General features: G+C 50.8%; 6 protein-coding genes and 2 non-coding genes across 8 annotated transcripts; 5 read left to right on the top strand and 3 right to left on the bottom strand.

Annotated features, from left to right (window-relative positions):
* The first annotated feature begins 197 nt into the window (after positions 1–197).
* On the top strand, positions 198–2,104 carry ARO3 (3-deoxy-7-phosphoheptulonate synthase). Its single transcript, XM_024470515.1, has 4 exons — positions 198–727; positions 788–848; positions 908–1,810; positions 1,858–2,104. Exons 1-4 carry the CDS (start codon positions 722–724, stop codon positions 2,025–2,027), a joined length of 1,140 nt encoding a protein of 379 aa, XP_024322139.1. The 5' UTR covers positions 198–721; the 3' UTR covers positions 2,028–2,104.
* VC83_06933 (uncharacterized protein) lies at positions 2,105–3,433 on the bottom strand. The gene is made up of 3 exons (XM_024470514.1): positions 2,692–3,433; positions 2,378–2,608; positions 2,105–2,322 (listed from the first exon to the last, which is right to left on the bottom strand). The coding sequence occupies exons 1-3, from the start codon at positions 3,013–3,015 to the stop codon at positions 2,164–2,166; spliced, it is 714 nt and encodes a 237-aa protein (XP_024322140.1). The 5' UTR covers positions 3,016–3,433; the 3' UTR covers positions 2,105–2,163.
* Positions 3,434–5,065, top strand: CYT1 (cytochrome c1). The gene is made up of 4 exons (XM_024470513.1): positions 3,434–3,766; positions 3,912–4,063; positions 4,117–4,179; positions 4,226–5,065. The coding sequence occupies exons 1-4, from the start codon at positions 3,698–3,700 to the stop codon at positions 4,896–4,898; spliced, it is 957 nt and encodes a 318-aa protein (XP_024322141.1). The 5' UTR covers positions 3,434–3,697; the 3' UTR covers positions 4,899–5,065.
* A 201-nt stretch (positions 5,066–5,266) lies between these two features.
* VC83_06931 (uncharacterized protein) lies at positions 5,267–8,197 on the top strand (the record flags this gene model as incomplete). The annotated part of the gene is made up of 2 exons (XM_024470512.1): positions 5,267–5,720; positions 5,789–8,197. Exons 1-2 carry the CDS (start codon positions 5,427–5,429, stop codon positions 8,195–8,197), a joined length of 2,703 nt encoding a protein of 900 aa, XP_024322142.1. The 5' UTR covers positions 5,267–5,426.
* A 53-nt stretch (positions 8,198–8,250) lies between these two features.
* Positions 8,251–9,660, top strand: VC83_06930 (uncharacterized protein; the record flags this gene model as incomplete). The annotated part of the gene is made up of 1 exon (XM_024470511.1): positions 8,251–9,660. One exon carries the CDS (start codon positions 8,251–8,253, stop codon positions 9,658–9,660), a length of 1,410 nt encoding a protein of 469 aa, XP_024322143.1.
* A 316-nt stretch (positions 9,661–9,976) lies between these two features.
* On the top strand, positions 9,977–10,050 carry VC83_06929 (the record flags this gene model as incomplete). Its single annotated transcript has 1 exon — positions 9,977–10,050. It is a non-coding gene; the product is annotated as a tRNA-Lys (tRNA).
* A 679-nt stretch (positions 10,051–10,729) lies between these two features.
* On the bottom strand, positions 10,730–10,803 carry VC83_06928 (the record flags this gene model as incomplete). The annotated part of the gene is made up of 1 exon: positions 10,730–10,803. It is a non-coding gene; the product is annotated as a tRNA-Lys (tRNA).
* A 266-nt stretch (positions 10,804–11,069) lies between these two features.
* VC83_06927 (uncharacterized protein) lies at positions 11,070–12,440 on the bottom strand. The gene is made up of 2 exons (XM_024470510.1): positions 12,371–12,440; positions 11,070–12,321 (listed from the first exon to the last, which is right to left on the bottom strand). Exon 2 carries the CDS (start codon positions 12,239–12,241, stop codon positions 11,165–11,167), a length of 1,077 nt encoding a protein of 358 aa, XP_024322021.1. The 5' UTR covers positions 12,242–12,321; positions 12,371–12,440; the 3' UTR covers positions 11,070–11,164.
* Between the last annotated feature and the right edge of the window lie 1,614 nt (positions 12,441–14,054).

Raw genomic sequence — 14,054 nt, 5'->3', positions numbered from 1 at the left:
TGAGATAGTCGGGTACAAAACCGTTTATCGCACTTTGTTTAGATCTGTCCGCGTTGAGAGCGACGAGCCACAACGTCATAGTTCTATGTTTTTTGGATACCGCATTTGAGACTCGGGCGGGGCCACTCCGAGGTCCGCGCACCGTACACGGGTTTTGCTGGTGGGACAACCGAGACGGAATTATCCTACACAACAGCTATAAAGTTATCATTTTTTCCATGGATAGGCAGTTATATGGGCCATTGGCTTGACAACCTGTGAGCCAGAAAGAAAGCCTCTTTGGGCAGCGTCTTACTGCGTTTCACGTGTTTGGGATGGAATAGCTTGATGTACTTTAGCTCTTGATATTAGCGGTGAGGTGAGGGGCAAGCACGCATTCACACTCACGAGTAAGGGTTTGTCTGGGAATAGAAATATTGCACTAATTGCGCAATATTATTGATTCAAATGAATTCAAATGGATTATTTACATTCTAGTTATGAGCATAAGGGTAAAATAAGAAAGATATTGGCAAAAATCTCACACCAACGTGAATTAATTCAGCTCGCGAGGCTGTCAGTGGTATGATCCCCCCAGTCACAATTTCCACGCCAAACCTCCGACTCTTTCATATCGATAAATAGCGACCCCGCCACCACCTTCAAATGAGAAATAAATAATATTCACAAACACAAACATCTCACAGTTGGATTCACCTGATCCAGGCACCCTCAGTTCAATATGTCTGTAAGTAACATGACAAACAGAGAGCTCGAAACCACTGCTCAGAGCTAATTCATTGCACAGTCGTCATTCTTCATCGAGAACAAGGACGTCGGTAACAGAGCGGGCACAGAAGATTGGCGCAGTAAGACCTCACCCGATCCCCCGATCCAAAGAACACATACTAACAATACCCCCCTCCAGTCCGCGGCTACAACCCCCTCACCCCCCCCGGCCTCCTCCAACACGAAATCCCCCAAACGCCCGAGTCCAAAGAGACCGTCATCTCCGGCCGCGACGAGTCCGTCGCCATCGTTTCCGGCACCGACGCCCAACACCGCCTCCTCGTCATCATCGGCCCATGCTCGATCCACGACCCCGCCGCGGCGCTGGAATACTGCGACAAGCTGCTCGCGCTGAAGGAGAAATACAAGGATGAGCTGCTCATCGTCATGCGCTCTTACCTCGAGAAGCCGCGCACGACTGTGGGCTGGAAGGGTCTGATCAACGACCCGGATATTGATAACAGCTTCCAGATCAACAAGGGATTGAGGATTTCGAGACAGTTGTTCGTGGATCTCACGACCAGGGGTATGCCGCTCGCCAGCGAGATGTTAGATACCATCTCCCCGCAGTTCTTCTCGGATCTGCTCAGTGTCGGCGCCGTCGGGGCCAGGACGACTGAATCGCAACTCCACAGAGAGCTGGCGAGTGGCCTGTCCTTCCCTGTTGGTTTCAAGAACGGTACAGATGGCTCGTTGGGCGTTGCTATCGACGCCATTGGTGCTGTCAGACACCCACATCACTTCTTGTCTGTTACAAAGCCGGGTGTCGTTGCTATTGTCGGCACGGTTGGCAATGAGGACTGCTTCGTTGTTCTGCGCGGTGGCACCAAGGGAACAAACTTCGATGCGAAGAGTGTTGCTGAGGCTAAGGCTGCCCTGCAGAAGTCGGGCGTGAGGGAGAGATTGATGGTTGATTGCAGCCACGGCAACTCTCAAAAGGACCACCGTAACCAGCCAAAGGTTGCGGCGGTGCTGGCTGAGCAGATTGCCAAGGGTGAGACGGCTATCATGGGTGTTATGATTGAGAGCAATATCAATGAGGGTATGTTCCCTCCACAGTTAATTAATAAGGCCTACTAACGAATATAGGCAACCAGAAGGTTCCAAAGGAGGGCGGGGCAGGACTGAAATACGGTGTGAGTATCACTGATGCTTGCATTGGGTGGTACGACACAGAGTGCGTTCTCGCAACGCTGGCAGAAGCTTGCAAGAAGAGACGTGATATTATCAACCAGGCAAAGGCAACTGGGGGCAACTAGACGCGGCGTCACAAAAATTAAAGTTGATTTAACGTGGAGTTTAGATAGAGAGCATATATTTGGTATAAAATGAGGGATAATGGGATCGACAAAAGTAGTCAGTTTCGGCATAGCCTTCTCTAGTCTGTTATGGAATTCATGCCATGGCAAGTGGTAACTTCAGACCAACGTAATACCCAACGATACCGAGCCAGATCATCAAGTAGTCGCTAAGCTTTGCTCGGAACTGTTCCATGGCCTCCTTGGTGTTGCATGGGTGCATGAAAAAGCAGGGAAGGTCCGTAATGGGATGGTGCTGTGTGTGATATTAGCATAGTTTTATAGACTCTGTAAGACAGTTTGAGACTTACGGCTGCGGATATCCCTCCCATAACGCCTACAGATCTCAACTCAGCCTTGAGAATATCCGGAACGAGATATCGGTAGACAGATTCGATATCGAATGCCCTGGCATCGTTTGGAAGATTATGTAGGTGGAACCACAAGACGGGTGTTCGGTAGGTAGGGTGGAGGTGGATTTCATATTGGACATATGGGCCGTCGAGTAAGCTATCGCCCGCTCCGTTGGGATGTAGAGCATCCTACCATCCATAAGCATTAGCATGTCTAATCATCAAGTGGGATTTGGAGCGTGCTAGAAGCTAGCAAGCCACCAATAACTTACAGAGTCTCCATCTTCCCCCTCGACGTCCATGCCCTGGAGCCCATCCATATCCTCGTCTGCACCATCACTCGCACTCAAGAAGCCCATGCCGAGGAGCTCATCGATATTGCCATCCGCAATAGTAATAGGCGTAGCAATAGTGAGGTACGAGGGACCACCAGTCAGCGATCTCTGCAGGCGAAGCTTGAATTTCCCCCTCGCCTGTCCCAAGTTCGCGTTTATATATATACTTTCCAAGTAATGACATGCGAGCTCGAACTCATCGGGGGTCAGGAATGGATAGTCACGATACTCGTCGTAAGCTACCAGCTCCTGGCCCGACATGGTGAAGCGCTGAACTTGGACAGCTCAGCGTTGGGAGAGCATGTTGGTTATGGTTGTTTGTCGCGGCCTTGGCGGAGGGGCGTAAAGGCAGGAGCTACCGTGGCAATATGGGATTTTCAAAGGTAGGCAGGCGTAGCTGCCTGTGTGCACAATAGTGAGGGATAGTGAGAATGTTGTACTATTCTTTGACTCCGACAGGAACTAGAAAGGGCTGGTAATAAAATATATTGCCAGGCGCAACGAGGCTGAGTCTCCGCCTTCCCGAACTCACCATCGTGGGCCAATCATCATTGAAAGAGAGCCATAATTCGCGGTAAAAAGGGTCATAAAGGGGCAATTCACAAAGATCCAGTATAGGAATGTCAATGCTGGTTTATGATTTGAATACTACATAATATGTAGATAGTGAATTTGGAAGAGCGCAATAATCCGCTTGAGAAAGGTATCAGAAGCTCTTGTTGAGGTGATCTCGGAAAATTCTCGCGTACCAATAAGATGTAACCGGGTCATCAATTCGCTCTGATTGGCCGAGGTAAGGGCCGACCAATTTTCGAACTCAAACATCGACCACGCCCGACAACCTCACCACATAGCACGAACCCCCGCCTACCACAGAGACCGCTCTCGTCTGCCCCTCTGTTCCCTCCTCGAGAGTCGACCGCCGAGGAGCAATTGATTCACGATGTCAATGTTTGCTAGAAATGCTGCCCGCTTCGGCGCGGTCCGGAGCAGTGTGAGCAGGACCACAAAGGTACGATACAGCCGACAAGAGCCGCATCGGGTGCGACGAGGGATGGACTGGAAGTGTCAATTGGATGAGGATGGGATGTTCGAAGCACCAGGGATCGAATGGGTGCTTTGTTTGATGGATTATTGCTGACTTTTGGTTTCTGTAGCGCGCCGCGTCGTCGGCAGCTGAAGCTGTCAACTCTCCCTTCAAGCTTACCGCCGCCGGAACCGCTGCCACTGCCGTTGCTGCTGGTTCGATGGCCTGGTACTATCATCTCTATGGTTCTACCGCTCACGCCATGACACCTGCGGAAGAGGGGTACGCTCATCGATCCCATCAATTGACCTTCGGAAGCTAATATTCACATGCAGTCTCCACCCAACACACTACCCATGGGAGCATGAGAAATACGTCAAGACCTTCGATCACCAAGCGTAAGCTTCCATCAGCCCCATTAGCATCCATAAGCTAACAATCCAGCCTGCGCCGTGGTTTCCAGGTCTACCGCGAGGTCTGCTCTTCGTGCCATTCACTCGCTCGGGTCCCATACAGAACACTGGTCGGAGTAACCAACACCGTCGACGAGGCCAAGGCCATGGCCGAGGAGAACGAGTATGACACCGAGCCCAACGATCAGGGCGAGATCGAGAAGCGCCCCGGAAAGCTCTCCGATTACCTCCCATCGCCATACAAGAACGATGAGGCCGCCCGCGCCGCCAACAACGGTGCCCTGCCTCCCGATTTGTCGCTGATTGTCAAGGCCCGCCACGGTGGCTGCGACTACATCTTCAACCTCCTTACCGGTTATCCTGAGGAGCCTCCCGCAGGCGCCGTCGTCCAGGAGGGTCTCAACTTCAATCCATACTTCCCGGGTACCGGTATTGCCATGGCCCGCGTCCTCTTCGATGGTCTTGTCGACTACGATGATGGGACCGAGGCCTCTACCTCCCAGATGGCCAAGGATGTTACCGAGTTCCTGAACTGGGCTGCCGAGCCCGAGATGGACCAGCGCAAGAAGATGGGAATGAAGGTTCTGATTATGTCCTCCGCGCTACTGGCTCTCAGCATCTGGGTTAAGAGATACAAGTGGGCTCCGATCAAGACAAGGAAGATCGCTTACAACCCGCCAAAGGTTGGTGGACCAAGAAAGTAGAAGGATCGATGGTGTGAGTTAGAGCAAGGAGAGGCATGGATAGGAAGAAGGGAGTGAATGCAACGACGCATATTATACTGTTGTATTGTACTAGTTCTACGTTTTGGTTGTACAAAGAGAATAGTCTACTAGAAGATACGAGACCTAAATCTCAATATACCGTCTTATTTCTTTAGTAACTTGGTTGTAAACTGGCCTTGTTACTGCCCAAGTAATTTCACGTGATTTGCACTTTTCAATGCGTTAATAGAGCAAGGCATGGAGTACGAGCATTGTCTTCGGCAATCCGTTTTGCCCTGGAAATCTTGCCGAGAGCTCCGACAATTGTGCTTGGCCCGATAGAGAAAAGTATCTTCCCCGATAAGCTAGCTAGATTCTTATCGAGAAATTATATTCAGGCACTCCACTTCACGCTCCCAAAATCCACGACAAGGTCAATTCAAGGGCTAGTCGGTTTCCATTGATATACATGTGCAGTTGGAGCTGTCTTATATCAATTGGAAATCCTAGATTTGAAGGTCGGTGAAAATGCGCCCTTCACCTAGCCAGTCGAGTAGTGAGACGAGCAGGCAGGCTGCGAGGAGGGAAAAAGGCTTGAACAAGATACCTGCCATGCAAAGGGTGGCTATGGCGCTTGAACAGGCATCCTCATCACCTTTGAGAGCGAAATCTGTGGCGGAAGTCCCTGGAATCAAGAAGAGCATCGAGGTGGTCGACGATAGCGAAGCAGGTGTTGGTTTTGCGATCGGTGCTCTACCTTCGCTATTACCACTTACCAACGGCGCATTTCAAAATGCTGTAGAGGATACCGAATCGGATATTGTGAGTTAATTTTACCAGACCGCAATTGCAAACCCCCCTAAAAGCACTCACTAACGCGTGCGAAACAGCATCCCGATTTTGTGGCCCCTCCCTCATCGCATCCACGCTACTCGACTCCTCCCACATCATCAGACGAGACGACCCCAAGGTCAGAAGATGAAGATGGCGGCGTCAGCACGGATGTCTTTGCCGACTTCGGTATTCAGTCTGACAGCGACAGGGCGTTCTTGCGTGCGCACCTTCCGCCCAAGGAAGATGTCAATTTCCTCCTGAAAACCCGCGAAGAAGCTCAAGTAGCCACACCAGTGAAATCGAAACCGGTCCCTTGGACGCCAAAGTCGCAAACTCGTAGCGACCTACCTGGTACTCCTAGGTCTCTCTTAAAATACCACCAGCGCGCCGCCATAATCGCAGAGTTCGCACAGAAGCACGCCGCTGAGACTATACCTGGGGCCCCGAACGTCAATCAACTGGAAGGCTATCTTGAGGAGGTCCAGACGTTTGGCATTGGGCTGGGGTTGGGGGTTAACCAGGCACTGGTTGAAGCTAAGAACGCACAGGAGAAGCTGTGCAAGGCCAAGGGAGTCAAGTTGGAAAGCAAGCTGACTGCACTCGAGATGCCTGGGTTGGAGTTGACGGATGCTATTGAGGTTCTCGCAAACGTTCAACAGACGGTCGGTAACTTGTTTAACGCGAGTGGGGTACCGCAAGACACAGCACAGAATACCACTCCTACAAAGCGGAAACGCTTTCGTAAGGAGGCAAATAAGCCGAAAGTGGAGGGTGACATTGGTGGAACTCCTTCGAGCGTGGATGCGAACAAGCCGAAAGTCGAGAGTGAGATTGGAGGGACACCTCTGAGCGAGACAGCAACTACGGAAAGCCAACCAGAAAAGGTCATGCTGAACGATAGGAGATCGAAACGACAAAAGGCAAATATAGCTGCTAAAGCGGCAGAGGCCGAATTTGCTAAACTCAACCCTGGAGCCCCTAAACTTAGCAGACACGAACGCAAGATAGCATTCATACAAAACAAAGCAAAGGAAGCATCAGCAAATACTCCTACAGTTGCGCCAATTACCGTTATAGCAGCTGCTGTCGCGGCAAAGACTGAATCGGGCGAACCTGCCGCTGAGTCCCCTAAACTGACTAGGCGCGAACGAAAGGCGGCATTCATACATAACAAAGCCAAGGAGGCATCAGCAACTACGCCCCCGGTTGCGCTAACTCCCATTATAGCAGATAATGAAGCGTCAGCGAATACACCCACAGTTGCGCCAATTGCCATTATAGCAGCAGCCGTCGCGGTAGAGGCTAAAGTGGCTGAACTCGACCTTGGAGCCCCTAAACTGACTAGACGCGAACGAAAAGCAGCATTCATACAAAACAAAGCCAAGGAGGCATTAGCAAATGCGCCCGCGGTAGCGCCAACCCCCGTCATAGCAGTTGCTGTTGCGGCAGAGGCTGGATCGAGTGAACTCGACTCTGGAGCCCCTAAACTGAGTAGACGCGAACGAAAGGCGGCATTCATACAAAACAAAGCCAAAGAGGCATTAGCAAACAAACCCCAAGCTGCGCCAACTACTGTTATAGAAGCTGCGGGCACACAAGCAGACCCAGCAACAAATTCCCAAATCCCGCAGGTCGCCGTTACAGCGCCTACTGGGCAGATCAATGCTGCAGACGTGCCTACACCAGCCACTATCAAGGCAGATAATGAAGCGGCCGCCGAGAAGTCTTCGAATAAGAGGAAGAGGGGCGCTAAGAACAAGCCCACCCCTGGGCCGGGTGATCCTGCTTCGGCAACGGCTGCTAATAAGCCTAAACTTAACGGTACTACGAATAGTAGCACGTCAAAAGTTGCAGCCCCAATCCTTCCACCAGCTATCAAGCCTCCGGCTGTAGCCGCTCTCAACGGCCCAAAGCCAGTTGTGGCTGCGGATGATGGATTTGTTGATCTCCGAGCACCAAAGAAGAAGAAGCGGGCACGGAAGTCAACTACTGGAACTGATGCTGGCTCAAATTCAAATGCGTCCGAGCTTGTGAAGACCGAGGCTATTATTAAGCCAGAACCTATTGCGCCTGTCGAGGCTGTAGACACCCAACATGAAGCAGAGGTCAAACCGATTGTTAAGGAAGAGGCCAACGACGTCGGTTTGAATGCAGCCGGCAAGCGTAAGAGAAAGCGTGGCCCGCCGCCTCCCAAGAAGGCACTTGATACAAACACGCAAATCCCCACCAGCACACCCGCTGCTGTAGCAGCCGTGCCCGAACCTATGGATTTATGTGTAGACGAACCAGCCAGCAAACCCGTCGCCGCTCCTATAATCCCAACTACGCAACCTCTATCAGAGATTCCAGCACCAAACCCCGCGAGCAACAAACGCCGCAAGCGCGGTAATCGGAAATCTGTCGGTGATGAAAATAAGACTGAAGCACTCGTGGCAGTCGATGAGCTAAAAGAACACCACTCGTAGGGAGCCAGGGCCCTGCGAGTGGTGGTCAGCGCCTGGAGGTTGCGGGTCAGACGATGTACATCAGTCGCAGAGAATCCAGCCCCCCCGTCACGGGTGCTACTGAGGTGGGAAAGGGGCTAGGAGAATCGGAAGTAAAGAAAGAAACTAGGATTATACCGATGGCATACAAGGAAGCCACAGTTGATACCGAGGTTGAACCAGTTGAAGACCTGGGCGTCGAAACTGATGGCGAAGCAAAGGTCTCGGCTTATACCCTAAGCGTTCAAAGTGAGGCAGATTCGGACGAGAGCAGGGAAGGCTCTGCCCTAGATGAATTTGATCTCAGGGTAACCAGGTCCCAATCACGGGAAAGGTCCTCTATAGACGCAGCTCAAACTACGACATCTACAAAGCAGCCAGCGTTTAAATACGAGATGGTTCGAAGCTCCACGCCACCACTAGGCGACTCCAGTGATGAAGCAGACGATATGGAGAGTCCAATCCGTCCAGAACTCGCCCACCCACGAAGAAACTCCGTCATTCTCCCGCACCTCGCGCAATCTCCAAACAAGTCACTCTTACAACCTCCAGAACCCGCTACCGCAGCTTCCCCAGTCAAAAAAGAAAAGGCAGCCACCAAATCCCCCTACTTCTCACCAGCAGTATCACCAAAGAAACCACCCCGCTCCCCTGGCGGTGTAGTCTCGTGCATCCCATTTCCACCTCTCTCCTCGCCTTCATTCGGCCTCCTCCAGGAAAAACTATGCCATGACCCGCTCCGTCTCCTCATCGGCGTCACATTCCTCATCCGGACGTATGGAAAATCGTCGATTCCCATTTACTACAAGCTCATGGAGCTATTTCCTACCGCCACCGACCTCGCAAACGCAGACAAGGGCGTCATCGTGGAGTTGACTCGTCATCTGGGCTTGCAATCCGTGCGAGCAGATACATATATCCGCTACGCTAAGACCTTCTTGGATGATCTGCCGGTGAAGGGGAAGAGATACCGCGTTGAAAACTACCCTACAAAAAATACCCACGCAACTATCAAGAAAGGCGAAATCCTCTCCGACGAGGACATGCGCGAAGGCGCCTGGGAAATCGGACACCTGACTAAAGGACCCTACGCGATTGATTCTTGGAGAATCTTCTGCAGAGACAAACTCAGGGGGGTAGCGAAGGGTTGGAATGGCGAAGAAGCGGAGGACGAGGGGTTCCAGCCTGAATGGATGCGTGTGCTGCCGAAAGACAAGGAGTTGAGGGCTTTTCTGAGGTGGTGCTGGTTGAGGGAGGGATGGGTGTGGGATGCGGAGAGTGGGGAGAGGGAGGTTGCTGGGAAGGAGCTGGTTGATGCGGTTAATGATGGGCGGGTGGTATGGGAGTGGAAGGGGAAGGATGGGAAGGGGGATTGGAGGATTTTGGGGAAATATGAGAATGATGCGAAGGAGGAGGGGGTGGATATAAAGGGAGAGGATGGATAGGAAGTGCTCCTGGGTATAAGCAATGGCGTTACTGTGCCCGGGATTTAAAAAGTAAAAACTATAATTCTAAGTGAAACCAAAAAATATAAAGCAATAAACCACGGCAAACAGCATCATCTGCAGGGAATTCCATCTCAAATAAACCCAACCATGTCTATCTATCCCGTTAAATGCACGGTCCCGCTTGGATCACAGTCTTCGCCGTGGTCCTCCGTCGAAGCCCTCCCCCTAGCCGAAATCCACGCTAATTTTACTCCGCCCACACAAACACCTCCATAAAGAGCAGAATACCGAACATCCTCCCAACAATCACCCTGCCTGGGTAGCTCAATCGGTAGAGCGTGTGACTCTTAATCTCAAGGTCGCGGGTTCGAGCCCCGCCTCGGGCTCAAATCCCGAGTTTCTCTACAAGATTCTCTCATTACATTTTTGCTTCTCACGTATGCTTCTAGACAAGTTGGTGGTGGTGAGCACGTGTAGGATGTGGACCTATATGATGTTACAAACGAATTAAAGTATTTGCTACTTCAGAGCTGGGGAGACTGGGCTATGAGACAAACATTCACCTAATTTCTGATTGCTGGCAAGTGATGGCGGATTAATTTTTACTTTTTGCTAGGGATGAAGGTTTTTAGACACAAGGTATGGCAGAAAGAGATTTTGGGCGGAATAATAAGTGATGTTACTACCTAATTTTTTTGTATAAGGTATATATTATCCGAGCAAATATTGAGTATAGAGTTTTTATGATTTGAACTGGCAGATGAAGCCATTCGTTTGCACTGAAGTTGGTCGCATGCTGCTTGCGGGTTTTTTTTCTCGTCGCGGAACATGACGTCAATCTCAACGTCCGTAAAAAAAAGTTTATCCGCACAGCCTCCAGCGCTGGCAGCATACCACCAAGTACCACAAAATCATAACTCCAACATACTTTCACAACTGTAGGTAAGTTAGTCACTCCGATATTGTGTAAATAATCAGAGTAGTCCAGCACATCTATATATGGGCGGCATAGCAAAAAAATGCAAAAAGTTTAATGAGAGAATCTTGTAGAGAAACTCGGGATTTGAGCCCGAGGCGGGGCTCGAACCCGCGACCTTGAGATTAAGAGTCACACGCTCTACCGATTGAGCTACCCAGGCAGGGTGATTGTTGGACGGTATTGCTTGGTTGAGAATATAAGGGAAGGAGCGACCGCAACGTACCTTCCCAACCTGGGACGGATTTAAGGTGGTAGATGGGGGGAATATGAGGGGAGAATTGGCGTGTGGGATTGTTTAATTTATTTTGAGAGCGTATGATATAGAGAGTCAAGAGTTGGGTTTGCTAATGCTCTCTATGACAGTGTTGAAATAATTGGAAGTAATAACATTGAATTTATTAAAATTCATTTTGAATAGACGGAATATAAAACAACATATGGTGATATATTTACAATGCTATCAACAACAGGCTCAACATAACGTTCAAAACAGCTGTAGCTGCCCTACATAGATCCATCAAATCACTCCCCACACTCCTCCAAAACACCCTGCAAATCCCTCATCCTCTCCTCCAAAATCCTCGGCTTAACCTCATCCTTCTCCTCCGCAAACCTCGGCGGCCGTTCGCTCTCCAGCGTCCTCTCACCCTCCCCATATATCCGCCTATAAAAAATATCATAGCTCCCCCACATCGCCACCTTAAGCCCATCCATAATCGCCTTGAACCACCCCGGCGCCACCCCCTTACCATCCACCAGCTTCCTGCTAACCATCATGATCGGCAGGAATATCGGCGCCCACACCACCGCAAACGCTATCCGCCCAATCTTTTGCCTCGTGCTTGTCGCAACGTACGGCCGGATCTGGGCGAGGTATTCGCGGTATTCGTCGGGGAGGTTGTGCTCTGCTGCGCCGGAGGTGAGGAGGTTCAAGTATCGCGGCGACGGCTGCGCGTGGTTCGGATCTGGGCGATTCAGCCCGCCGGGACGCCAGGGGCAGTAGAGTGTGTGTGCATCGAAGGGCTCGCCGGTGGGTACCTCGGGCACCACCGAGATGTCGGACTCGAGCGGGTAGCAGGGGACGACAACGTCTTGGTAGCTTGCGCCGCCGCCCTCTGTGGCCATGATTTTCAGGAAATCCTGCTTCGTGACTTCATATACGACGCCGACGACGCCCTTCTTCCAGTGCGTCTTGTGGTAGTCGACTCCTGGGGGCCCGGGTGGGGGTACGTCGGTGGTGTAGCGTGTGTTGGCGAAGCAGGGCTCGAGGTAGGGGAAGCCGCCGAGATCGAAGGTGAGCGTTAGGGAGGGGCAGTGGACGTTCTTCTGGGAGAGCGGCCTAATGCCGCGCATCCCGAGGAAGGTTTTCCTGGCGAGGTTAGAACCATAGGCTAGGTAGAAGATGTTTTCGCCGCTGGATTCGTCGTCGCTGGTGGCGGGGGTGGGCTCCGCGGGTTTCTCTTTCAGCAGTGTGTTTGCCAGGTAGGAGACTACGGAGGATGCTCCGTCTGGTTTGTGGACCGCAGAGTCGGCGCTGAAGGAACCCTCCTTGGACGTGGATCTTCTCATCGTTGTAGATTCGTGGAGGGCAAAGATCATATATGGATAGAAGTGACTGTTGATGTCAATGAATCCCAATGCTCTGTGGAAGAACTGGAAACTTTAACAGAGAAATATCACTGCAATGAGTCAGAAATGAGTGCGGGAGAAGTTCATTTCTAAACTAACTTCAATAACGAGGACTAAAGAGTGACGTGAGCAAAGTTCTTATACTCAATATAGAAGTTAGAAAAAAAGTCAGACGCGCGCTTCGCACTGTAAGTTACGTGGCATCGGAACGGAGGTTTGTGTTTGTGGGGTGCAGTCACCCAATCATATCCGCACTCTAAACCACTCAGCAACTGCTTTGTTAAGATTGGCCCCTGAAAATATACCCCGACTGGGTTTCCGAAAATACAGTTCATACAGTTCACGTCCGAACTCGGATGGATTCAGATGTAACAGAGTTGTCACGGCCCAAAATGACCCATCACCATCATCGCCAACCTGGCTCTATCACCCCTTGGCAACACTGGAGCCTATAATACCTGTCAGCCAGCAATGGGCGGGCCTGACCTGACTGCCCTTACTTCTTACTTGGCGGAAAAGCTAGCTGGCTGTGCTTGTCTGCCGCCATCAGGCTATATCCAATGCCATGCCATATACGCGTTTCTTGGTCAAGATTCGAGACTGTTGGTTGAGCTTCTCCCTCTTATTCTTCGTCTTCGTCTTCGTCGATACGCGTTAAGCCAGGCTTTCTCTCATCTTATTTATTATAACCATTTCTTATCGTGCCTCTCCGCCGATTCATATCTCTTTCGACGGATAAACTGATGTGAAGTCTGCGATTGGACATCTCGAGAGTCTACCCGTCTCACGCGTCAGCCATTGGTATCATAATCCATATGAGAGCAACCATTCGTTAAGATACTTCTCGCATTACAAAGATATAGTAAGAGTCTTTGTTTCTTATATTGGGGCGTGTTGGTGGGCCAGTTTCGTCGAGGTTCAACAATCTACAGTTGTATTCCGTTTCTCAAAGGATAGGTTCAACTGCGTTGATATATCCGACTCCCGTTGTGCTTCTCTCTGGTATTGTGCTGCCAGGATCTTCGTCTTGCAAGGTTGCGGAGGCTTTCACTGTACATGATTTATGTCTGGTATACAGCTGGAAATCTATCATTTAATAGAGTACATACACATTTATCTTGTTCCCTTTATTTCTAGTTAATCTTGGTGCGAGGTCAACTTGGGTGGTATGTCAGGTGATGGGTGGTTGGCCCTTGAGACTGCTATTCTGCCCAGCCTACGGTACCACTCTCCCTCATTTCCTCCCATCGGTCTCTCTCAATTGGCCATTGCCACAATAGTCAAATCGGTGATGCAAAGGCAGACACTGGTCAAATATATCTGAATATCTGCATGAGTTAGAAGCCACCTCTTTCATTGATGCCATACCACGATTGAAATCAACGACGGCTGCTCGGCGGAGGGTAGCCGCTCAAAAATGGCTGGACATAGGTCGAAACGGACCAAGTCACCAGTCTCAAGATTGTTGAGCAGCCCACCAAGAGATCCGAATAGTTGCCCCTTTGAAGACTTTCTTCAATACCTCGAGTCATCCTTGGCCCGAAATGTGTTTCTACGGTAAGACCGCGAATTCAACTCCATGTGCTATCCTAAACTTGAGTAGACTTTCCGAGAGCATCATCAAGAAGATGAAAGCTACTCTGGCGCGCCTCGGGCAAACCGACCAAAAGGTGGCCACTGACATAGTGGAGAGAATTGTTTGCGTCATAGGTGCATTCCCGGAAGCTTGCAGCGAACTTCACCCAAGCGCGTTCGTCGCCATAGTTCGGATCCTCATTCACGC

This window comes from Pseudogymnoascus destructans (assembly GCF_001641265.1).
Source record: "Pseudogymnoascus destructans isolate 20631-21 unplaced genomic scaffold scaffold_17, whole genome shotgun sequence".
NCBI classification, from domain to species: domain Eukaryota; kingdom Fungi; phylum Ascomycota; class Leotiomycetes; order Thelebolales; family Thelebolaceae; genus Pseudogymnoascus; species Pseudogymnoascus destructans.
The sequence above is the reverse complement of the archived record's forward strand: the minus strand, read 5'-3'. Positions and strand labels throughout refer to the sequence as shown.